This window comes from Motacilla alba, chromosome 5 (genome assembly GCF_015832195.1).
Source record: "Motacilla alba alba isolate MOTALB_02 chromosome 5, Motacilla_alba_V1.0_pri, whole genome shotgun sequence".
In the NCBI taxonomy this organism is placed as follows: domain Eukaryota; kingdom Metazoa; phylum Chordata; class Aves; order Passeriformes; family Motacillidae; genus Motacilla; species Motacilla alba.
Window position 1 is genome coordinate 46,450,221 of NC_052020.1, and position 26,445 is coordinate 46,476,665.

The window sequence follows — 26,445 nt, forward strand, 5'->3', positions numbered from 1 at the left end:
CGTGTCATAGAATTAATTAGCTCTCCTTCATTTTCAAGACACAACAGGTCCAACACTCTTGCACTGTGGGTGGATCAAACCGCCAACTTTATTTTTATTCACAGGCAATTCCTGTACTCCATGAATTCCCACAGGTTTGTGAGTATAGGCAATTAATTACAGCATACTGGTGCTAAATTTACAGGATTAGATGTTTCTGTTTTTCTTTGGGAAACAGTGCTTTCTACTCACAAAGATTTTTACTGTTCAACATTTAACTGTGCTGTCCACATCAAACAGCTCCCATATGCAACTAATTTCTTTAAACTGTTACAGAGTTAAAACTTAAAGAACAAGCTTTGGTTTCTTCACTCTTCAACCAATCTGCAAATTAGTCACTGTAATGGCATTCATTAACTTTTTTTAAAAAGTTAAGAGTTAGGAAGAGTATCACAAAAAAAACCCCAAATTAAGGACTCAATGTTTAGATTTAGGATGGATTTAGCAATCACATAGGTGGTAGTGTTCATCCAGAGATTCCTAAGAGCATTGTGCTTTGAAAAAAATTATCCATCTTGAAAGCTCCAGGTAGTCTGCCAAAATGCCTCTCTCAAAGCAGCAGGCTGTCAGCAGGTGGGGATGCAGGGGAGAGCACTGGCAAGTGCTGCACTGCTCATGGTCTGGTGCCTCAGCTCCCAGCACAGTTCCAGTACAGTGTCTGACTCTCTCCAGGTTGCATGCACATAAAGTCTGGATTATGACAGCTATGAAAAGTTATCACTTGTAGTAAGGGTTACATTCAGGAGTGTTGTTTCCATCAATACCCAAGGCACACCTGATTCATGGCCAGGCATATTCTGCAACAGAGAACAATAATGATTAATAACTTTTCAGGTACTCTGCTCTCAAACTATTTCCCAAACTGACTGCAGTGGGCTGCCACCAGGAGTGGGGGGCAGCAGTTCTTCACCTCCTGAGTTGCATGTACCAACTCTTTGAACTACCAGTCCATCCTCACATTCCCTACCCTTCTGCTTTCTTCTCTCCCTTTTACTTCTCTTGCATGACTCACAAGCTGGGATCCCAACCTCTACCACAAATTCCCAAGACAGAATTCCAACATCATGCTGCCCTTGGCTCTACTGCACCACCACAGGGGTCAGCCTGGACCATTACTTCCCTGCTTTCCTACCCCACATATGAAGGACATAGCACCATATTCTCTTTCATCACCACAATCGAGTAGTGCTGTGGTGTTTTGAGCCAGCAGCTGAGGGGGTGGCACAGAAAACACAGCAGTTCCCTGCCTGGCTTCAGTGTAAGCTCCCACAGGAGTTACAGGGCAACGCCCTTGCACCAGTCATGCTGCTTTGTGTGATGTTGTGTGGTGCAGTGGGATCCTCTGACTGGCTGTCATTTCCCCTGAGGCTCAGTAAGGAAATTAAAGGGTTATGCGGACATGGATCATTTTGAGTGGGAGGGAACAAATAATGATGTTTGTCAAAACAAACAATTCTAAATTTAGAGTGATTTATGGACAAAATGATAACAAGAGCAGAACAAGTGAGAAGCTTTAAGGATTAAGCCTTATCAGCTTTTGTTCTTCTGACACAGTTAAAAATAGAGGGCGTATCTGGGAACCTCATTACCTGTCAATGGGGTATCCTCCTTCACAAAGGTTGACCAAGGCATACAGCTGTCTCAGTGCATACTCATACTGAAATAAACAAACATTGTTAATCATTTCAGTGATGAAAAGCAGGTATTGTTTATCCAGACTAAATGGTGGAAATAATTTAGAGCTGCTATAATATCCAAGGTGTTCAGCTGATGATCTTGTACTGGGCTAAATAGATCATTTTTTCTGCACACTTTGCTCTTTGAACTTCAGGCAATTCAGCCATTTAACTTCTTTGAACTTAGGAAATTCAGTTGTGCTGAACACTGACCTCATACACACTATTACATTCTTAAAATCCCACAGAACAAAACCAACAAATCCACTAAAGAGGCTATCTTGCCTGCCATCAGAATTTCTTATCCTTACCTAAAGTCTAATAACACAACTTGAATCCTCAACTGGGATCCCAGGAGGAGCAAACACTACTAAAGCCCCTAAACTAAAAAGTGGTTCTCAAGAATTCAGCAAGATGATGGAAATAGCAGCGAGGCTACTGCAAGGAATTATGAATAATACCATATCATAATACAGAAATCTGAATGCACCAAGATTATGAATTCATAGTGGTGATGGTTGTGTTTGTCTGTTAGTCAGCAGAGATGTTTCAAGCAGAAATACAACATGACTTTTTTTAACATTGGGATTTCTGGGGTGGGAACTGATGGAAGCAACAGCACAACTAGTAAAAATTACGTATTATTTTTGGGTTTTTTTTAAAGTAAACTTCTTGCTTACCTAAAGGTGTAGTAAAAATTGTTTCCAAAAGCATTACTTACCCTTCCTCCAAATCTAATCTGTGTGACTGCTCCAAGGTAGCTTTTTATTAAGAAATGATTTTGGCAGGTGTGCCTATGACTGTGCTAATTTTTGTGGCCTGTTTATCAGGTTATATACAATGAGTGACTTACCACAGGTAAGTGCCAGTTGAAGCAATGAGCTTTGAAGTGGTTCACTGCTGACTGGTAACAGTCATAATTGCTGATGGTCAGTCTGTCTGACAGAATCTGCTTGGTCTGTTCTGTTGATCCTGTTACTACGGTGACTATCTTCTGCATGGATTCTTGGATGAATTCTTTCACCTGTATATAAAACAAAAAGAACTTAAAACATGCTTTTTCTAAATCTAATTTAAAGACTTTGAGTAAAATTTCTTTCTTTAATCCTCCTTTACCTTTTAGGCTCTTTAGGGAACCAATTTTTGCCATTTATTTTTAGCATAGTCTCTTGCCCTTGTCTCTTCACATTCAAATGAAAAATGACAGCAAGTCAAGATTCCTGGAACCCAAAACTACTGTCTGTAGTAAGTACTGTACTGTCTGTAGTAAGTACTGTGCTGTCTGTAGTAAGTACTGTGCTGTCTGTAGTAAGTACTGTGCTGTCTGTAGTAAGTACTGTTTACCAGGGAAAGAAGGCACCACCAACACCAATACTGACTTCCATTCTGCAGGAGCTATTTGATTTGGGATGTTTCAGTTCTACTGAGACATGAGTTTCTCTAACACCAAAGATTAAGTCTTTCCCACAAGAATCCCTGTGGATGCAGATGAGGAATTTCCTGTCATTAAAAGCTGTGAGACTGACTTTTGCATTTGCTAACCTTTTGGCTGGCATGTGCCTTTGGCTTGAACGTGCCTTGTGGAACAGATGACTGAATCTTAAAGGAAGAATAAAGTATCAGCTAGAGGTTACCAGTCTGAAGAGTCATTTTTTTGACTTTCAGGGATTCTCTTTCTGCCGTTTCTTAGGATAGAAGTTAATCTGACCTGATGAGCAATTATTTTTTCTTTTCTTACCTCCAGGTATGCTTTCATCTCTGCAGCAATCTTCTTAGCCTCAGAAATGTCATTGGTAGCCATCAGCTTTCGTTTCATGATTGCAAAGGGCACATCAGGACTAGGTGTCAGATCATAGTTTTCCACAGGTGGCAGAGAGATGGGCATAGCTTTCTTCCCCATGCCCTGAAACTGCATCACCTTCATGGAGGAGATGCTCTGAAGGATAAAAAGTAAGCAGATGGAAATTGTCAATCACCCTCAATAGGTAGTTTTATCTTTGTCTGCCATGCAAACCTATATCTCTAAACTTGTTTTATTAGAGAAAATAAAGGAAGTAACAGGGTTGTAGGTGTGTGTGTCTGTGTGTATGCATATGTTGGGTTTTTAATACAGTGAAGTAAAGGCTGCCAAAAATCGGGGAACTTTAATTTCCAAAACTCACTGGGGGGAAAAAGGCTACCAGGTTACGTAACTGCACTTTTTTTTTTAACGGGTATTTAATCTGTTTCATTATGGGACTATTGTAAATGCTGTATCACCTCTTAGCTCTTCCCATTTGAGGGATCATTGTATTTTTTAGCATTCCACTAATACTCATAATATGCTGGGAAATGGTAAATACCTTTCTTTACTGAAGTGTCAAATCACTGGCAGAGCTTGAAGGACAACTTGTACCCTGATTTCTTGGATTATAGCATATGCAAGGCTGATTTCCTTTAGCATCAGGATCATCACCTCTTAAATGCTGAGGTCTTCTAAGAGAAATAGGTCATGACTAAAAATGACTAAATCAAGCCTGCCAGTTTACAGCTGTTTTTTGTTTGGATTAAGGCATGAAAGTATAGGGTAAGAAAGGCTTGAAGATATATTTGAGCAGGAAGCCCTGCTCAAGCCAAATACATACTCTGTTTCCATACTGCATCACATGGCTGGTGTTGGTGCGTTTCTTCACCAGCTGAAACTGCTTGTGGAGTGTTTCTTTTCTTAGATCCTCCTGCATGAAGAAAGTTCCATGAGGTCTAAAATAGTTAAACTCAGCTAATGCAAGGGAAGCTGCAAAGGGTCTTAGCTGCCAGTGAGTAGAAGGATGTGTAGGACAAGAGCTATACATCTTTGAAAGACATTGAAGTGAAAACTGAAGATTTGACAGCATATTCTCATATTGCTTTTAGTAATCTCATCTCCCAGCAAATGGGCAAGAAGTGAGTGGACTAGCATACAAATCCCAGATTTGTTCCATTAACATTATTCTCCATTATACTAACAAGTGGGTTAACCAAAGTTCCATATTTAAGCAGCCCTGAAGCAGACATACAACTTACTGAACTGCCCAATTCATTTAACATGTTTGGAGATGTGGTCTCAGATCAGCATATAAAGATTATGTCAATTTGGAACCAGAAGTTAGAAATTTTCTATCTTATAAATAACAAAAGGAAATAGTATTTCTGAAAGTTGGTATCGGAAGGAAATTCAGTGGCCCAAACAAAAAAAGATTATATATATGATTCTGAGTAGTAGATAAATACTTTTACCTACTTAATTTGTTGATTTTGTTCACACATAAAGCCAAATATTTTCACAAATCTTGTAAAAGAGCTATGTTTAAAAATCCTAGTGATCTTTTTCATACATGAAATGAAGAAAATTTGTTTAAGTAACTTACCATATCTGAATCTTCCATCCAATTTACACTGTACCAGTCCCCAAGATAAGTCTGTCTTTCATCATCATAGTAACATGCATAAGATGACTCCTTGGGATTAGCAGCTGTTGTTGCATAAACTGTAATACAAATAGTAAGGGTTTTTTATCTTCCTTTTTTTTTAATCTCCCCTCACCCCTCCATGATTTAATACTTGGCTGCACACAATGTATTTGTCTAAGTACTTCACTTTTCAATCATTTACTTCTAAATAGCAGGAAGGAAAGAAGTATATTAATCATTCTGTTCAGTCACCCTCAGTGCTGTTCTTAGCACCCTCTGTGCTTCTTCTTTGCTGCCAAATGTAGTCTGGGGTATTTAAAAAAAATTGCCTGAAGGAAAAATCTACTATTCAAGAACTGCCTGAAAGCAGTGTGCACTAACAACTACCTATCCATTCATTTTCTTTATTACAATATTGAGATCTTTCCTCCAAACTTGAAGTGAATCCCCTAAAAATCATCTTGACTTCCACATAATGCCACCTTCTAAGTAATATACTTTGTTGGATAATGGTCTACACTGAGACAAAAGTAAAATAATCCTCCATCTGTCCCGAGCACAGTATTCCCAGTAAGTCATCTCTAAGACAACAGAAATACTGTAAACACATATTGACAGGTCTCAAGACAAAAGCAAATTTGGCTTTTTGCCAAAGTTAATACATATCATAGTTGTGTAACTGAAGGAAAATCCATATTTTAAAGTGAAAGTGTTCCACATGATTTTATAGAGCTATGGTGTTGGTTCTACTCAGAATGTACCTAAAGCTCAAAACTTAAAAAAAAAAAATCTTTAATCTTATCTGTGCAGTAAAATGCTCCTCTTAGCACCCTTTAAAATGCTTACTAAGTAACCAGTTAAACTTCTTAGCTTATCAGTGAAAGCTGCCAAAGACAACTTTGTACTCTAATACATAAACTATCAATTTTCTGCCTTTTGAAGTTCTGTGGCAGAGCTGGTTGTAAAACCAGAGTCCTTAGACTGGAAATTTCTGACAGAATAAACTATTAAAAATACTGAGCATTTGTCTGGGAAAATCACTAACATGAAACTTCCTGTGAAAAAGGAGGAAAAACTGTTTGTAAGAAATCTTGGTGGGTGTCAGGCAGCATACCCAGGGCCAAACACCCAGGATGCCATGGACAGGCACATGGCTGGTCTCCTCTGCAATGACATCTTCAAAACCACAGGAGCAAGCACGTCTCTCCCTGATATGGAACAGCTGTTTCAAAAGGTTGTGATTCCTCACCCCAATCAAGGCTGAGCTTCCAGCTCTGTGGCAGAGAGCCTGGAAACCCTGAAAAATCTGAGTTCCACGTCCCAGGTTGTTGTGCAAATGTGCAGCAAATGCACCTGGCAGTGGTGTCTCTCAACTGCTTTGCTACTCGATGAAACTGAGAGCAGGAACTTCAAATCTATCAGCAGTGCTGAGGCTGAGAAATGTCTGCATACCCAGGGCAACCACCTGGTTCCTGAAAAGAAATTACTTTTTCAACTTCTCATTTCCAAGAAACTGAAAGCATTTTCAGTCTTTTGTAAGACTCTACTAAAAGGAACTTCCTGTAAATAGAAAGTATTACTTTCTTGTGCTCCCCCACTAAAATTCTACATAAACATGCCTTGAACCTATTCTTGTCACAGTCAGTACTTGTTTAGGTCTGTGACAAGTTGTGATATTTAAGTCCAGTAAGTTGCTCACCATTGATATTATCAGCCAAATGATTCATCATAGATCCAGACTCACATGCTTCAATGTAGAACACCATCTATAAAATACAAAAATAAATCAGAGACCTTAAGAAATTCCATGAGGAAATGGAGAAAACTTGTTTGGTGCTTTTTAGCTGCAGCTAGTTGGCCTGTACTGCTATTCCTGAAACAAAAGCTATACATAATTCTACAAAACAAAAGATATTTTTTTATTTTCAGGAATTAAACTCTGTAGAAAGGGGAAAGAATAATAATGAAAAGGTGTTATTCATCTCTACAGAATCCACGGTGATCTACTGGCTATTGTACAAAGCACAGATCAAATAGAGTGACTCTATAGGCACAGCAATGTGTTAGTATTGAATGCAGTGTCTCTGGAACTGATGCCAGCTATGTGTTCCTAAACACACTCAGCCATAGCAGACATTGCCACAAAGAACTGCGTAAAAAAAGCACCAGTAAAATGTTCAAAACAGTAATTTTTCTGCTATTAGCACATGTGATGAAATAAATTCACAGAATTTTCTGACAAGAGGTACAGTCTTTTAAACTAAATAAGTAACTGAAAGAAAAACATGAGGTATATAAAAACTTCCTGTATTAACAGTGAAGTCTGAAGTGAATAAAGCACAGGAAGAAAGAGTCCAGTACAAATTATGGGGGTGCAGCAGTTACAGATGTTGCTTTTCTAGCCAGAATATCCAGCATTAGCAAACAACAGTTACACTGCATATGAACATCGACTGCAAAAACAAGTAAACCGTTTACGGAAAATTTGGAGCAGATCAATCCTTTTAAACTGCAAAATCCTAATGCAAATTCAACTGCATGTAACAGATTCTTCCTACTTGGAGCCAACTCTCAAAATAAAAACATCTCTCTTCCATGCCAGCTGCTCTTTTAATTTCAGAATTTCTGGTATGCTTGTTTACCTTTCGGTATTTCTTGTGATGATACATGTACCAAATAGTCTTATTCAAGTCTTTCACATGAAGCTGTAAAATAAGAAGGCTTGTATTAAAACCACTTATTTCAACAGACACACAATTCATTTAAGGATAAATACTAACTGTTGTGAATATGTATGCTATTTTCCCAATAAATTTATCCAGTCCTTTGCCCTTTCTGAAGTATAATATTCTAGCATTTACCACTCTGGAAAAGATGAGTAATGGCTCCAGAAGATATGCATAGTGCACCAGAAAGCCAAGTCACACCTGTGTGAAACAGTCTGACTATGGAATGACGTGAGTTAAGTTTCAACTGAATGTTACAGATTCTAACTGGAAAAAATCCAAAATACAGTGATCAGAAGAATATTGCTCTTTTTCGGCTTCTCCCCTCAATATAGCACTGCACTAAATATTCTCATGTTTTACATTTACTTGTTATTATTTTATTATGTAACTAAAATGATGGATTTTGTCTTATTCCCAAAATGCTTACATCATCATCAGGAAAAGCCAGAAGTCCTGGAGCTCCATGGTCAGTGAAATAAACAAACACATGATCCTTGGGACCACTATAATGAAAAAATTGCAAACAAAGTCTTTTTAACTACTCCAACCTAATCTTCAATACAACAACAATTATCTGATTCTCAGTGCCAAGACTTGTCAATATCTGAAAATAACAGAGCTGAAGCACCTCCTCCTCTCGGTAAATTTTTTTTCTCCTAAGCATTTTAGTTTGGATCCTTATTAGGAGGTGCCTGCAAAAGGAACAAAAACAAAGATATAGGCTAGTCCCTCGAACATGGAGAATATGGCAATCACACTTCACATTCCAAACTGTAAACGGATTGAGACGGGCTGTTAAGTAGGGTATGGTGGAAACACAATTGGTTTTTCATGGCTATGTAAGAATTGGTAATACTGTGGGCATTTGTAGAAGTCTGGTAAGAAAGGAATGCTTTTATAACTAAGTTATACCAAGGTACCATTAACACAAGGATAAATTATAAAATCCTCTTTGCTAAGACCCTTAGGTATGTGTAAGGACTACTATGGCCATAGTCAGCCACACAGATCACCAAGCAGTGTCAGCCTACAGCTCCATGAGGAACTGATGCATGTACACAGGCACCCGTGAGGCCAGACTGGCGTTTGCATCCGTGGCTCTGCAGTCATTTGAGCACTGAGCACTCACAGGCTTTGACACCTTCACATCTGTGTAGTAGTTTGCTCTACAGTCTGATTCCACTCTAAATCAAACAGATCATGTTTGGGTGACAGAAAGGTCTTGCCCTAATAACCAGTTCTGCAAAGGAATTCTCCTTTTAAACTGGATTCAGGGACAATTAAATACAAAGTGTGTAAAAAGATCAGAAGGAGTGTCCAGGCCCTCCTCTGTTCCTCTGTACCAGAGTCCAGAAATCTTTACTCGCTTTTGCTCTTTCCTCACAGCAAACAGGTGCAACTGCAGCAGCTCAAGGGAACATTGTCCAGCCGTCTGCTTGGCCAGTAACCTACTGGGTTAGGGGGACCACCCGAAAGTCCATCTGGAAGCCTCCCAGGGAAAGGATAATTGAGCTCTTGTGCCACCCAATAGCAAAGTCAGGCCACTTGAAAATTCAAACAGATCCTAATAAAGAAGGGTTGGCATTACTTTTTGGCTTCCTGCTCTTGATCCTAAATGCAAAGAATTTGACCAAGGTGGAATGTAAACAATTAAGACTTTTATTTGTGGATTCAAGTTGTCTTCCTGAGTACATTGAGAGACTTTGGCCCTCTGCGCAGCTACTCCCTTATTTGAATAGGAACATCAAGCTTTCACAGGTGAGGTGTGTTGAGATGTACATTTTTTTAAACAAAAATTGCTTCATAGTCACCCCTTGCCTCATTCCAGATACTAGAAAAGCACAATCTGGTAATGTGCAGTAATTTATTAACATTTTGCCTGTATGTGTTGCATATATCGTTTTCAACCTCAGCGTTTAAGGATGAAGTTCAAACAATTCAGAGCAGTAATGTATTTGACTATTGTCCTGCTCCTTCTTTTTTATTGTTCTCCTCAGTGCCAGGTGGGATTCTTCTGTTCTTTTTCACTGCTATGCCTCTAAAATCAACTGTCAGACGAAGATAGACTTCACAGTTTTTCTTTAACAAGGTTAGTCCTTCCCAATGGTTGAATTTAAATTCTTAAAGGTTTTATAGTCATTCTTGTACACAGAAAAATATATGATATAGCTCTTAACCAATAGTCAGAAATATAGTAAAACTTAGTAAGGCAGCATCATACTTTCACATCTCAAACTGTGTAGGAGCAAGATGAATAACTGACATCAGGAATCCTTCCAAGAAGAGTTCTTATTAGGCCCTGAAATGTATTAACTACGTTCTTGAATCATCTAAATTATATAAGCCTTTATAAACCACCATTATATATAAATCTTACATTCCACTTAGCCAATCTATAATTTATTATTTTTCATATATTAAAATATTGCAAAACTTAGAATCATTTGTGTAGCTTAGTTACAAATAATTTAAGCCTAATGCATCACTTACGTTTAATTGCTCATATTACTTTTTCAGTCACAAAGATATTTTTCATTAATTATAAACCATAATTCCACTTCATTAGGAATGGAAGCATGATTTATACTCAGCCTCAATAACTATACACATGCTACAAAGACCAAGGCTGGGATTAGACATGCAATTCTTCCAGCTGATGAGCTGGTTAAGCTCTCTCTGTTCCTCTGCCACTCACTGCTAAGTCTGCTCTGAGTTTGACCTAAGTCTTCTGCTGATGCATAAAACTGTTAATGTACATTAAAACAAGCCTTGGAGCATCCTTTCCAGAAGTCTCCAAAGTTTAGCCACACTATCTTAGAATTGCCATTCTTGCAAAAGATAATAGTCTAAATAAGAAATACCTTAATAGAGTTATTACTACCCTCTAGAACTTTTATACTTTAATGAGTCAAATATCAGCAGTTGCTTTCTTGTGATGCATAGTTTAAGAAACTACAACCACTGTATTTGTAATGTGATGGACCTGGAATAGCCATGAATAATTTTGCTGGATTCTTAAGGTGCTCTAATTTATTTTTTTGTTGAAATCAGTATCAATTTACAATTTACACATGCAATTATTTTCTAAAGTAAACTTCTCTTACCTTTTCAATACTTTTCCTGATCCCACCCCCTTCACTGCTTCCCCATCTCCTCTGAGAACCGCAAGAAAATTCTTAGGAGTAACATCCTAAGGATTTGAGAAGATTGAAGTTAGAACTGATCAGAAAAACAACAAAATCTTCATTTGGAAAGATGGCTTGTTAAAGTTAGAATCTATGCATGGACGAATGACAGATTTAGCTGGCCATCCTTTTTCAATGCATCTTTATCTAATGACTCACTTGGCTGCTGGATCATGAAATCACGGAGTGACTGGATTACTGTACTGATTTAATGAAACAATTAGGTTTACATAGCTGTTTTTCAGATTGAGTTACAATATTTACAATCCAAGACCTTCCTTCCTTTTATTTCATGTGTCAGCATGGAAACAGTGCAAAGGTTCACTTTTATGACCAATGCTTCACTTCACAGAATCTATTGTCTATATTCATCTTACAAACACCTAACTTCATGCCAAACCATGCAGGTGAATAAACTTGATGCTTTATACTATGTGCATTTTGGAGTGCAAGCTACAGGGTGAAAGAGTTTCTTCTGACATTGGATAATGCTGAACCTTCCCCAGGAGAAGGGGTTTTGTTCCTACCTCCTTTGTATAGTCTTTGGGCACTCCAGCATACACATCTGAGCCATTAGGTCTATTGATGACAATGCCTTTGGTTGGATTTCTGAAAGGTAAATGGAACATAAATAGGAATAATTAGCCACATGCCATGCAATGACCTTAGAACAACAGGAGCCAGCTCACCTGAGAGTACAGGAACTTGCACCACATGTCATACAGTGATTTCAGAATATAAAGAGCTTTGCACTTCATTCAGTTACATATATTTGCCTCGGGTGTCCTTACCCTCAGAGTACATTCAAGTATTCTATCTCAGATCATGTCAATTAATCTGAAGATGTAGGTGGATGGTCTCTATCATTTCTCTCCTTGCAGTCTTGCCTTTATTCCCCTTAACACTTGGCTCCCAGTGCTGCTGTGCCTGTAATGTCTGCTGATTTTGGGGGAAGTTGTTTCAGAATTAGAGGCTGTATAATCAACTGTGTCATACAGGAAGCAATGATATGCCCCAGAATGGGACCTGTACCCATCTTCATTGAATGTTGAGAATTAATCTGATAATATCCTCAAAAAAAGCCCTGAAAGTTGCACACAGACCTCCCCTGTGTTCACAAGTTTAGGTTATTTATCTGCTGCACACTGTTATGCCTGGGAATTAAGATCCCTTACTCTCATAACAAAGCTCTGCAGTCCTCAGTGCCACAGCTGATGCTGAGCTGTGTTCTAGGGCTTAGAAAGCTCATAAGCACATTTCAAAGGAGAATTATTGTGCTGATGGCTGATGTCTCTATGCATATCACAGGTGGTTTTAAGGGCTTTTCTTTCAAAACTACTACAAACTCAAAACACACTGGTGACCACGGCATGTTTGTAGTAACCATATAGTTTGTGACCAGTGTACATTCATCACTTACTCCTCATTATCAGCAATGTCATCATACATCATGACAATGATCTGCTCATCTGGAATTCCATTTCGGTGTACAATCTGGTACGCATGGCACACATCTGCCTGAAATTAAGCAAATTTTCATTACTAGTTTTAACAGCAATTTTACCTTTGATACCAGAAGCAGAATAGCTGTTCAGACCTAAGAGCAGGCTATTGACCAAAACAAATTTCATTCCAATATAAGAGACTGAGGGCTGCTAGAGAGCTGAAATGCACAGGTTAAACCAGAGCCATTGCTCTTCTCTAATTAGAAGCAGTTGCATTAATAGTAGAAACTATGATTAATATCTCTCCCTCATTACCTATTTTGATTTCTTATTTAAACAGAAACCAGAAGTTACTTCAGACTTGGTACAGATAACAAATTTAACATGAAGCTCTCAGCAATATTCTCCATTGTATGAGAAAATCAAAATAAAAACCTTTTGCAGTGACACAGAAATCCAAAGTGTGCTAAGCAGACAAAAAGAGTTGGATTTCCACCCACTTCCCTTAGCTCTGCACCAAGCCTGCACAACTAAGCATTGAAGGCTGTCCTTGACTTAAGCAGGTATTGTTTACCAATCTCATGTATGCAAAGATTTAATAAAATCTTGCTTTACTATGAGATGAGAATTTCGTTTAAGGAATATTTTCTTTTTAATTATGTATATCTTACTCTGCAGAGCAACTAACTCAGGGCACATCAGATTTCAGTGGAAAACAGAATTACAAAAATTCTATTCAGGGTCTTTTGCTGATTTGTACAGGATATGAATAAGCACATTTTCTCTACAGAACCATCTTCCCGTGACACAGAAATAACAACACCCATTAAAGTGATATTACAGTAAATGCAGAGCTCTATCAGAATGCTAACTTCCCAGTAACCCCAGCCCAAATGATTCTCTTCTTTAAAACTTACAGTCCCTGAATGCCCTAATGGGACATTAACAATTATTCCTAAACTTGAGAACTAGAACCCACCAAATGCTAGGAAAAGCAGTGCAGGACTAATGGAAGAGATCTCATCTAACAAATGCACACTCCAAATGCAGACAAGAAGCAAGCTTTAAAGCTTACTTGTGTTGAACTAATCTAATTTGCTAATTTGGAAACCAAATGGATGTAAGTAGACCAGTGTCTGTTCAGATTACTTAGGAGTACCAATGATTTTCATTAGTTTAACCAAAAGGACACTGTAAAATACTGTAACTTTATAATCCTTGGTCTTCTAAGTGCAGATAAAATTGAAAAGAGAAGGTAGTTGTACAAGATTCTGTGAAGGGTGAGGCACATTCAATGCTAATGAACTCTCCAACAATAAAACCTCTTTATGTGACTAACCCTAAATGTTAAACAGTTCTTACTAAAGCAGTTCTATTTCCTACTTCCCAGGTCAGCAGCCTACGTTCTCTTCCACCAATCCCAGACAATCTCCCAGTTAAGTTTTCCATTTCCTTGTATATCATTATACCAGCTGCTGCCTCAGCAAGTCAAAATATTGAGATTAAACAGTTAGGAAGGTATTGCATATAACATGAAACAGAAGAGCACAGGTTTAACTGAGAACATATTTGATTTTCACAAGCAAACCAAACAGAAGTAGAAGAAAACACTAATCAGGGCTTCTCTACACACATCTGATTGATGAGTAGATCACAGATCCCTTCTCACTCTCAAAATATCACACACCTCTGTGATGCTGACAGCAACCTTTACAGGCTGACAACATAGGGAAATGCTTAGGCATGCAGTGATACAGTATCACCATATTCAATCAGCAAGTGTCAGGGCTCCCACAGACATGTGGCTGGCCAGTAGGGACTTTGGAGGTGTTTCAACTGATCCCAAGTACCCAAAATAAGTTAAACTTTGTAAATGCACATTATCAGGTATTTTTTTTTTTTTATTTCCTCTCCTTCCTTCTGGTTCATTCACTGTTTGCTCAGTATGTCCTGTCTTAGCAAATAGTAGTCATTAGCAAAATCCCTACCGTAAAGGAAGGCAGATCAATGCAGTCAATTCCCTTCAATCTCAACTTATGCCTGTTTGGGGGTTGTCCCAGCCTTTTAAGGCTTTTGCTAAGGGAACTGCTGGTCGCATAATAATATCACCAGCAAAGGCTAGAGCAGCAAAAACATGCATTCCTGCTACAATTCTATTGATTAAAGTAGGACAGTTATGAGTAAGCAGCTAAGGTTTATTGCATAGAATTAGCTGACCTAATTAGTCACCTTTGATATTGCTCATGATTGGTCCCTGTGTACACAGAAAAAAAACATAAATCTCTACAAAACCACAGTAAAAAAGTTTGCAGGAGCAGGGAGGTGTATGCGAATGTAGAGTATTTCCTGTTGATGTCTAACTGCCTCTCAAATATTGCTATTTGACTCTGTTTCTCTCTGAAATATTTCTGGCACATCTGCACCTGTAAACCACTCTAAAAGAAACAGCTGTTCACTTGTTTCAGATCTTTCTGGTATTATTCTTGATGGTTTAACATGAGAAATGTGTGCTGTGAACATTTACTGGATAAATTGTCAGTAAATCATGTTTCTGTGACTGTGATTTGGGTAGGGCAGCAGCTGCCCCTCACAGCACAGGAAAAGGTGCAGCTATACAGCTCCTGCTGCACAGCTGACCTTATGGGTAGCTCCAAAATGGACACTGTTATGGGCATGGTTCAGACCTTTCACCCCCTGGTTAGTCTAAACCCTTCGCTACATCAGCAAATTCTGATGGAAGATCTGCTTAAATAATTAACTCCTAGATTTTGAAAGCATGGGGATCAGAGAGTGAATTACTGTTTTCCTGGCACCCCAATTCTCCTGTGCCACACAGCTCTTTACACATTTGAATGACACAGCTTTTAAGCAAACTGCCTGGGGGAATTTTTGGAAAAATCAAGTTGTTTATGACACAAGCTTGCATAAATAGTTCCTAAAGGGAAAAGCTTGGACTTATGTGCAATTGGTTACTTCTTGTCTTATGACTGCTAGGTTCATGGCTGAAAGGAACTGTCAGCTTTACCTTAAAGCAGCACAATTCCCACTACAGCTGTGCTGAAATGTCACAGCCTAAACAAGAATGAACTCTAATATACAAACAAAGTAGAAGAATATGTCTGAAATGCCATCCATGCCTTACTCCTCTGCTTAAACATACATCAGTGAATCTGTCCAAAGATATAACTCTATCAAGAATTTAGGAAAGGTTTCCAGAGAGTTCAGTTTAAATTTTGTAAGCCCAGTGAGGAAACGTTAATTGAAGGCCAAGGCAGCCTTAGTGCCTGTTACCTACAAGACAGGAGAAGTTAAGACTGTCCTGGAATAAGATACTGCTCTGGCTGGTAGTGTCTAGGACACTGAATAAATAGTCTCTGACCCACAAAACTCAGTAACTGTAAGACTAAAAACAACAACTGAAAACAGACTCATGTATACAAATTCATTTTTTAGTTTTAATTTTAATTTTGCCAGACTTTTTCAGTCTGGCATTTCTCTTGAGGATGCATTCCATCTTTAGTAAGACTCTTGTTTCACATCAGGCTTTTCCACAAACTACATGGGTTTGAGTATCCAGGAAGCATGGGTCTGTCTCTTTTTCTGATCTGACGTGAAGCCAGCTTTAGATTTGACTTAGCTGGTATGTTCATCACACAGAAGAGCCAGACTATTTCCTCTAATGAGAACTAGTTTGTTGAGTCATTCTCCAAATCTGTCAAAAGCATTTAGTACTGTATTTGCGCATGTATGCCACTAAGCTTTCCAGAGATATTTTATCCAGCTCTTTGTGCAACAGAGAGCTGAGCCACTTTCCCTAGGAACAGGGGGAGTACTCTTGAACAGCAGCCAGTCTCATAATAGAAAGCTGCTACAGAGAAGCCAGAGTAACTGCTGAGGAGCAGAGAGGAGCACACTGATAGCCCTTCCACAGCCCAAGCAACTCTAATCAAAACTACTACAATAAGGATAAAAATGCCAAAGAACTGAGAAGGCACAAGCACAAAGCAATGTACAAGCTAGCCCTGCAATGACAGTAAGCCTATCACACTGGGCTCTATACTACACAAAACACTTACATTTTGGATGAGATAAATGTGTAAGACAAGATTAGGTCATCCTGATTAGGAAGAAGTCTCAGTTCAGCCATCACAGTGGAAGCAACTGCCTGCAAAGTGTGGATCTTGCTCATATTAAGCACAAATGGTGGTTTTTCTCCTTTTCTATCCTTGGTAGTGGATCCTGACCATTGACATCTAAATAATCAGTCTTAAGCAAAGTTTTGGATTCCTTGAGGTTACAGGTGCAAACTCAGTGTTTCCTGGGTCTGCAAAGTCTTTACAAACTTATTATTCCTGGGGTCTGTACAGCATTTCATGTATGAAATGAGGTATTTTCGAATATGTAATATATTTCTTCTGCTTTTGTGGTTGGTCAGTCAGATGAACACATTACCACCAGATAATTACTGTGGCAGACAATACAGTATGTTTTGATCATGTTGAAGCAGGCAGCATGCAAAACAACTGGAGCTCACAAAATAAAAACATAATATAAACATCCTAATATAAACATGCAACATCATGTATTAACTGTACCCTGGACAGCTGAACTCAGCAACTGAAACCCAGAGATGTGTCTGCTGAATTCTCAAATTACAAAGGGACATTATGAGTGCTTAGCTGCATGAAGGGAATAGTAACAAGTCTGGTAATAAAAAAAAAGCCACATTGAATAACTACTTACTGGAACATATCTACAAATCCACTTGTACACAGGCTAGGTCAGAGAAGTTCTGGGGAAGAAGGGTGATGGCAGGAGTGAACTGAATTAGAGTACAATATATTTTCCTCTGCAGTTTCTCCCTCGGAAAGCAAAAAACCGTGCAATTCTGGAGTGCTGCTTTGATTTCTTATAGCAAGGTATCATTCTACTGAACAATACCACGTGTTTCTGTGCGTGCTCACCATGTATTCTGAAGCACAGAAGTGAAAGATCGAGTCCTACTCCTGGTTCCACTGTAAGTGACTTTGGCAAATAATTTAATTACTTAAAATGTTATTGCTTCTACCTCTGGAAGGTAGGGAACCCTAACACACAAAGACATGGTGATCAGTCTGCATAATATTTTCAGAAATCTGTTAGAACTCCTCAGATTTCTGTAGCATCTTCCCTCCTATGAATAACTCTCCTAAAAGTCTATCATTCTGCTAGTTTTGCTGGGAACAAATTTCTCCAGTTTCTTAATGTCTGGATGACACTTCATGTCACACACAAGAGGATTTCCCATGACTAACTGGGTCTGTCTCACCACATGTCACTGCTACCATGCATGCTCACACCCACCAGGCCCTTAGATTGGCCACAAAAGGCCACTAGGCAGAACAGCATTAGCATTAGCACTAGGCAGAAGCTGCTGCTGTGCTGCATCTTATGGGAATTGAGCTTTTTCATAACAAGTTAAGATGCACAGTATCTTGCTCAGGACAGGCAAGTAAGAACCCAGCCTCATTCTGAAGGATCCATCATCCAGACTCTTTTACAATGCCGCTTTTGTAACTTTAATAGGATTATTATTGGTGTTCTAACTTTCTTCTTTCCAAATGTTAATACTTGAAGCAAGTGGCAGTTTAAAATACAGAGATTCCTAGTATTTAAATTCAGAACAATCCAACATGGCAGATATTGTGCATTGTTAGTTGACATTATCTTCAAAATTAGGTATTTCAAGAAATCCTGTTCTCATTTTTCTAACATTGAAAAGGAATAACTATCTGCAAAGCATGACCACACTCAAAAGTTAATAGGCTTCTGTGAAACTGGCATGTTACAAAGATTCACTCACTGTTGGACACAAATACGTAAGTGCGGATCTTGTGTTCTTCATAACCCTATTTTACCTGGCAGATATATTTGCCATTGCAGGCTCACTGACAGATTAAAAACTGTGCCCAGGAAACAGAGAAAAAGAATTCTCATGAGCCACAGCTTCAAAACTGCAGTGTTATTTAAAGAATTTATGTTGTGGTATTAACTCCTCCTAAAATGGAAGGGAGCCAGCTAGACTGGTTATACAGCAACAGCAACAAAAAGAGCACAACTCAGTAATTAAATTTAGACACAAGACAGGCAGTAATCAAGTACAGCAGTAGTATTTTCATCATTGTTTCCCAATTTCAACTTTAAAACTCTTCAAGATTTAATTTTAAATAGGAATAGTTTATATTAAGGCTGTAATATTCCAACTGATTATGATTATTAGTGATATCTACAGTGTAAGGAGCTGGGAAAGTCCCTAAAAGCTGTTTGTCAGAGTGTTTAGCTAGCACTTGCCAGTGACAGGTTGTTCTTCAGATGCAACAAGATTGTCAGTCTGATTAATTTAGTTTTAAGCTCACCACTGTGCTGGAAGTTACAAACTGATTGTGAGCTGAGAAGGAGAAGAAACATACACAAAACCCAGGGTGCCTAACACACAGAAGGCTCATTTGTTCCTCAATCAACCAAGAGGATGAAGACTCTCTATATTTTACAGGTAGTTACATTAAAAATAATAAATACTTTAAAAGTTCCAGCATTCAGCAATTCAACCAGTACATTTCATACAACTCAGTTTTAAAAATGCTGATTTTGTACACTGGTATTTAACCAACAATACTATAATAAACTATTTTTCTAGCATTTAGAAATTTATAAACGTACACACAAATCAGAATTAAATTGATCCCATTCTCCAGGAAAGCCAAGCTACAAATTTATAGCAAAGATAGCATTTGCATAGATTAATCTGTTTAAGGGACTGCCCAGCAATTCTCCAAGGGGAAAGTGCTGCAGAAGTTTCCTGATTGCTGATTATAAATCTTGAAATTAATCAGAATTAAGTCACTTGGATTTAATCCTGTCCATAGTGACACTCAGCCCACAATTTCACAACACACTGGCTTTCCCAACAGCATTAGACTCAGGAGTTTCTGTTCCCTTTCCTCCTGTTTCTGCCACTCACTTTGTTCCCTGCGCCCTGGTGCACTATATCTTTGCTGTGCCAACACAATTCTGAGGCCATGCTGTTGAACACAGCAAACTGGTTCAGGTTAAAAAGAACCCCCTTCCATATGTCCTCCACTCCTCAAAACATCATAATGCATTTGCAGCCTTCAGAGATTTTTTAACTAGAAAAAAAGGAAGTTTCTCATAACATAATGAAAAGAGGAAAGAAATGGAAAGAAACACGCATGTGTCCCAAAATGAGGTTTACCTCAAGATATCCTTTGTACAACTGCAAGTTGGGGTTAGATCCTCTAGCCTAGCTAGTAATAGAGTATTTACCCTAAAAGGCACAGCTCTCCGAGGTGTGATTAGAGGAAGAATACTTCTCCTCTGGTAATGACAGCTTTTTCAAGAGGTTAGAGGCTGAAAAAATTTGTATTAAAAAAATTTTTTTCAAAAAATCACATAGTAAAAAGAAGCAGTGGAAGGGAATTCTTGGGATGGTAACAAAAATAACTAAGAGCAGGTTCTGAGCAAACTTTGCTGCTGTTTGATTTGAAAACTTCAAAACTTCACACACCTGGGAGTCTAGAAGTAGAAGGACTTGCTCAAATGACAGAAGGTCTAAACTAGTCTAGATGATAGGCAGCTATCACCTTCCTGCAAGTCTGGGAGCTGGCATTTTCTGGAGCATGGACAGCATCAGCATGTAGAACAGTGGTCCTTACCTGGTGACGATAGTTGTACCAGCCATTTGAACCTGCAACAATCACCACCCAGTGCTTGCCTCCATCTTCAGGCTCTTCCATGGGGAATGTGCTGATGCCCAGAGCACAGCCCAGCAGCAAAACTGCTTTCAGTATCATCTCTCTTCTTTATTTACTTCACAAATGGGAGAAAATTCTCCTAATGAAGAATTTTGAGACAAGTAAATGAGACCACATCAGCCAATAAAAAAATGCAAAACAAACATCAGCAATATCCCAACTAGAAGCTTTTCTTGGTTGTGGGGGTTTTCTGTTTGTTTTACAGACCATTTAACCCACAGTACAATTTCGGGTCATATCTTCCTTTAGCACCAAGCTGTTACTAGCTACAATAGCTTTTTGTCAGCTATCAAATCTGACTGAAAGCAATTCTGAATAGGACAACCAAGTTGTTCAGCTCCCTCTGGTTGTTTCGCTCTATAATAGCTGGCAATGAGTAAGTCTCAAATACAAAGCAAGCCTCGCTATCAATTACTTCACAGATAAAACTGTTTCAGATTAAAACTATTCTCTTGGTCTCTGCTTATGTGATTCCCTGGTTTCCACTCAGTGGCAATTAGCCCATTATTACTGAGTTAGATCCCAGGTGATGTAGGACACTAAAGACATGGGAAAGTGGTAGGAAGTTGGAAGGTCAGAGTGTCACAAAAGCTCTCTGTGCCCACAACACCAAAGAGGGTGGAAAGAGGCCATGCCACTGTTCTGCACAAGATGCAGCCCTGACTGCTGGGGCTGGGGGGAAGTGCAGGCTGTGAGAGCCTCACGCTATTTGTGCAACCTTTCACCCTAGTGGAGAGCAAATGTGAACGAGTACCACATGAAAGAGCAGCATTTTTTCCCCCTTTCCTCAATGGTAAAGTGTTTGCACAAGGTCCACAGTGAGAAAAATACATCTGAGCCTGTGAATGACAAATTTAGAAAAGCAGAGCACAGGGGAGGTTTGAGCCCATGCAGAAATGGCTCTTTCTACTTTCTTGAGAGGACCAGAAGTAGGGCCCTTGCTAGTGAATGTCCTGAGCACCTTGACTGTCTGATAAAGCATTTACTCTACAAACTATCTGGTCACATCCAATCACAGGTTTAAGGTCTGCTTTTTGAACTGGGGTTGGGGAGGGGCAGGCAGGTTCCATTTATTGGTCAGTCTCAGGTCTGCTGCATCTGATGTGAAACTCCAAAAGCAAACTCCCCTGAAGAACTGCATGCTCGTGGCACATGCATAAAGATTACACATTTCCTCATGCACTGGAGATGGGATTTTACACTTGCCTACTCACAAATACAAGATCCTGGAAGTAAATAATTGCTGCTAGGTATGGAAGAGGCATTTAGTAAGAGGCAGAGAAGTCTACTTTAACATGGCTTTTTCTGGAATAAAAGCTGGAAACCCCCAAGCCATTCAACATAGTCACAGGGCAAAACGTCAAAACTACCACTAAACCAAGTAAACAGTATCTAAGTCAGCCTCAGCACCTCAGTCAAAACCACCCATCTGCAGCCACTCAAATGAGGCTGGAATAGAGAAGCAGACAGATCCTCTCCAAAGCAGCTGTGTTCAGAGAAGACTACTAACCTAACACATAGCATGGGTTCACTGGTCACTAAGATTTAGTTTTGCAGGCAGTACTATGAAAAATATATATATGCATATATTATACTGTATATACATATTTAACAGTTGGGGTTTTTTTATCCATTTTAGTGGAGCTAGCACAAAGTAAGGAAGTCTTGATGGTCTAAACAGAGCCAAACATTAACTGTTATGAAACTGCTTCTTCCAAAAACTTATCTTGCAGTAAGAAGCCACTCCTGTCACTGCCTGTAACACTTGGACAAGAATAATACACAGTAACTTAACAATTTAGGGTTTGTTGACTTACTAGCTTCTTCAGCATACAAGCAGATATGAAGGAATAAGCAGATTTTTTATTAGATGGTTTTACTCTCCCATGTTGAGCTGGAATTGTTAAGTTTTGTCATTGTTGCCAAAGAATGTGGCTTTGTATGGCAACTCTGCCTGATCTATCTTGTCACTTCTTCAGATGATAAGACAAATAACATACTGTGTGCACTGTGTGTACAACATCCATAAAACCTGCCTATTATGTTGCCTACACCCTCTCTAAGATTCAAACCAGTCTGTATGGAGCTTTTGTAAAGTGCCACTATAGGCCACAGGCCAATGAGCCTACTCATTTCCAATATTCAATTTCAGATATATCTAACTCCTGAAATATTAGGCACGAAAAGAAAATCAGTATTGTTTAGACAATCTGCTTATAAATCTTAACTGAGTTTGACTTACTGGAATATTGAGCTGAATTTCCTGCACACAGATCCCTCAGAGCTCAGCCTCTGTCTGATAACATTTCTCCAACTATAAAATGAATTATGTTCACATGAAAAAAAAAAAAAAAAAAAAAAAAAAAAAAGAAAATTAATGGTCCAGATAAGTGCTGGAGATCTTTTCACATGATGCTTAGCTCTTTGGGATAGCAGTCATCAGATTCCAGGGCACATCAACAGAAACTGCATTGGTGCCAGCTGTTCACCAGGCCGTATAACATGATGGCTAATTTCAAGGGAGGTCCTGGCACACAGACATCCATCGATCGCATGGAAACAGTCCCTGCCACTATCAGGTGCTGATATACCAGGCAAATGGAGACAGTTTGATGGGATTGTGTTTCCTGGTGAGTTGAGACTCCTGACTACACTAACAAGGATGCACAGTTCTCAGGACTGCAGCCAGAAGCTGTGAGCGGGCCCGTGCTGTGCCACACACAGGTACCACAGGTGTTCCCCACACCAGCACTGCACTCTGCTGCAAACAGCCCCACCACAGAAAACCCCTGGGCCAGATCAGGAACAGAGACTTAAGCTAGCAGCCCCTCAGGCAGTCCCTCCATGAGGGATTTAAGAATCTTGCAGGTAGTACAAGGGCATCCAGGTCTTCACATTTCTCTCCTCTGCTGAGACAAGTTGTGACTGATGTAGAACACCCAAGAAGAAAAAAAAAAAAAACCACCAAGAAACATTGCACTGTACTAGCAAATCATATGTATTTTGTCATGGATTATTTAGAAAAGAACCTCCTCTTTGGCACAAATTAATGACATACAATCTCTCTTATCTGTATTTTCCTACACTATAATTAAATCAAATTAACACCAGAAAGAAAGGAGGAAATTTAAAAAAACCCAGACATACCACAATGGACTAATATACCATAACTAATAAATGCTCAGCTCCCTGAAGTTCTCTAAGCAGCACTTAAAATAGGCTTGAACACGCGCAGTGGGAATGGGTCTTCATCATTTATTTTTAACTATTGCTTAAAAAAAACCCCAAATCAAACCGAACAAAGTAGAAACAAACAAATAATGATCAAACAAATACATTCATGCACACACATATTTCTACTTGTTTTAAAGAAGGCCTCTAAGTGCAAGTGGGCATTTTAAAAGGCTGTGTTCAGGGCTGTGTTGTATGAGTTCTTAACCTACAGTTGAGAAGAGAAAGCTCCCCATCACATGCTTTGTCTTCAAGTCATATCAGGAGAGAGCAGCTCAGCTGACCAGCTTACCACAGGTACAGAAAAAGCCTTTCTCTGAAGATCCATCACATGCAATCAATCCTACATCACATGCAGATGAAGACTCTGTGGAAAAACTATAAACCCGCTACGAGAGAATCTTGGAGCTTTGGTTGATCCACAAAATATCATAAGATTTGACCAGCTCTGCCTAGTTTTTCTGACAGAAGAGTAAATTAACTCTGCCTGGAGACCATGCCAGGATAAAGGCCCATCAGTGCAGAGGGCTCAGCATCAGACCACCACCTACACATGCAGGTAAGGCTGCTGCACAGTTTGCACAATACGTGGAAGAAGCACATCCAGAACTGGGTGGCTCTTGCAGAACAATTCACTCTTAAAACCAGTCTGTCCTGACAGAGGTGCTTTGACCACTTCCCACTAGATAGCTAGCATACATCTCCGACTTGATAAGAGAGGGATACTTAAGAAGACCACATCTGGAAATGGCTGGATGCTGCTGGAACAATTTTTCTGGCCAACTGCCTGTTCCCTGAGTTCACAGCTTTCCTTTGGGAAACAGTCCTTTAAGATCAATACTCTTACAGCAGGATAGCACTCTAAAGAAAGGGCTTTGAGTTGATCAAAGTATTTTCCCCTAGCTTTTAAAGCAATATTGACACTTCAGTAGCTTGCACTCGAAATACCTTAAGCACAGTCTCCAAGAGCTATATAAACAGAAACCATATCTTTATTTTACTTGCACGAGAAGTACACTAACAGTAACCTTGCTGAAAAATAACAGCCTTAAGCTGGTCAGATGACCAATAAAGCTCTTCTGTGAAGTCTTTCTTAACAGCTCACTTCTTATAACTACCAGCCTTTGAGATTCCCAAATCAGGCCAATGTTCCTTTCTCCACAGAGCACTTGCATACTGCCTGCCACTTAGATGCTGCTTTCCACAAAATATGTGACAGTCTTCCTCACAGGAAACTGATGTCCACACTTCTGTCAGCAATGTTCCACCCACATGCTGTGCTGGCTGCTACAAAACCAGAAGCACCTAAACCTGTGATTAGACCCCTGCACAAATAATCTAATTGTCTTTCTGCATCTGTGTTGCAGAAAGAAAAAAAAATCTTCATCGCTATAAATTCTAGCATGGTACATTTTGAAGAAGATTATCGTCCCTGTTGCAAAACTTTTCCTTACAAAGTCTGCTAGTAACCATTCTATGAACGGGCTTAGTATAATTAGAACTTGTAGTAAAATATTTCTGTTTAGCTACTGAAGATGTATAAGCCACTTTTACCATAAAACCCCATGATTTTTTAGTTTACTAAGAATGATTATTGATGTTAAATAAATTACAAAGAAAGTTCATTCTCCTGTTTGCAGGTTTACTTTTCTCAGCAGCAGAGATGGTACAATTTACCTGAGGGTAAAAAAAAACCCAAAATCATTCCTAAAATGGCGATAAGCTAATACACCTGGTTTAAGGGATTTTTTTCTCTGCACGTTTCAAAAAACCCAGATTCAAATCTGGCAAACCTTAAGGCTTCAATAAAACTGCTTCTGCTTTTTACTTTCTTATCTGTCTGCAGATGTACAAAGCCTCTGCCATCACATTCTGATAGTAAGAAAAAACAGATTCTGCAACGCTGCAGGAGAAGCAATTTTGTTAAATTGCTTAAGTTGCATAGGGGGTATAAGGGTAAAAGAGTAAATCAGGTAAGAGTAAGAATGTCTGCTCAGCAAACATGGAAACGTTGGGAGCACGGAGAGAACGAAAATCTGCCGAAGTTATTATGCGGAAATTCCAGTGTGATATTACACAAGATTCCTGCACTCCACATACCTTTTACTATGGTTTATCTTAGCATTTCAGATCTTGGCTATAATATTTATGTTAACTCGCAAATACAGACATCCCACACCGTGCTGCTCCATCCTAATTGGGAACTAGTGGCGCTACTACCTCCAAGCAGAACCTCATGCTACGGCAAGGCTGTCCACCAGCTATAAATAACCAGCCACAGCGCAGCGCCTTTCAGGCATCACCAGCTCTCTGCAGAAATCCCCTAAGTAGTTACTCCATCCTTTTCTCCCGTTAAATATCTATTACTGGTGATTAAATCTAAGCTGCTGCCACTGCTTCCTCCCCCATCTCCCTCCCGTGCCAGCCCAGGGCAGTGCCCCTCGGAAGGAGCCGCTCTGACTCCTGTCTCTCTTCCAGCACGGAGGGATCAAACACAGTTCCCAGGCCAGGCGTGCCAGCCCCAGGGCCAGACGGGGCGCCGGCCGAAGCGGCGGGGGCTCGGCAGCGCTCGGAGCCCGGGAAGGAAACCGGCACCCTCGGCCGCTCCCCTGGGAGGCGGCGGGGCCGCTCCCCCGCCTCTGCCTCTGCGGCCGGGCAGCGGAGCGGAGCGGGCCGTCCCCTGCTCACAGCTCCCTTCGCTCAGGTGTACCCCACGTCCTCCCCCCCGGCCGGAGCCCCCGGACAGCGCAGCCCCGCCGCCCTCACCAGGTCGCGCAGAGGAGTCGCCGCCGCAGCCGCTGTGATTGCGGCGAGCGCCGCGCGGAGCCAGGCGACCGCGGCGCGCGGGGGGCGGAGCCGGGCCCGCCCAATCGAGGCCGGGCGGAGGCGGGGCCGGACATC

General features: G+C 39.9%; 1 protein-coding gene across 2 annotated transcripts; it reads right to left on the minus strand.

Annotated features, from left to right (window-relative positions):
* Positions 1-61: 61 nt before the first annotated feature.
* On the minus strand, positions 62-26,445 carry LGMN (legumain). 2 transcript variants are annotated; one of them, XM_038138546.1, is made up of 15 exons: positions 26,311-26,399; positions 22,556-22,627; positions 20,215-20,392; positions 12,478-12,575; positions 11,585-11,666; positions 10,977-11,062; positions 8,300-8,375; positions 7,786-7,848; positions 6,843-6,909; positions 5,102-5,220; positions 4,340-4,429; positions 3,454-3,651; positions 2,569-2,739; positions 1,629-1,696; positions 62-836 (listed from the first exon to the last, which is right to left on the minus strand). In XM_038138546.1, the coding sequence occupies exons 3-15, from the start codon at positions 20,350-20,352 to the stop codon at positions 797-799; spliced, it is 1,296 nt and encodes a 431-aa protein (XP_037994474.1). In that variant the 5' UTR covers positions 20,353-20,392; positions 22,556-22,627; positions 26,311-26,399; the 3' UTR covers positions 62-796. The 2 variants fall into 2 exon arrangements, with proteins under 2 accessions (XP_037994474.1, XP_037994473.1); XM_038138545.1 differs by lacking the exon at positions 22,556-22,627 and having other exon boundaries at positions 64-836; positions 26,311-26,445.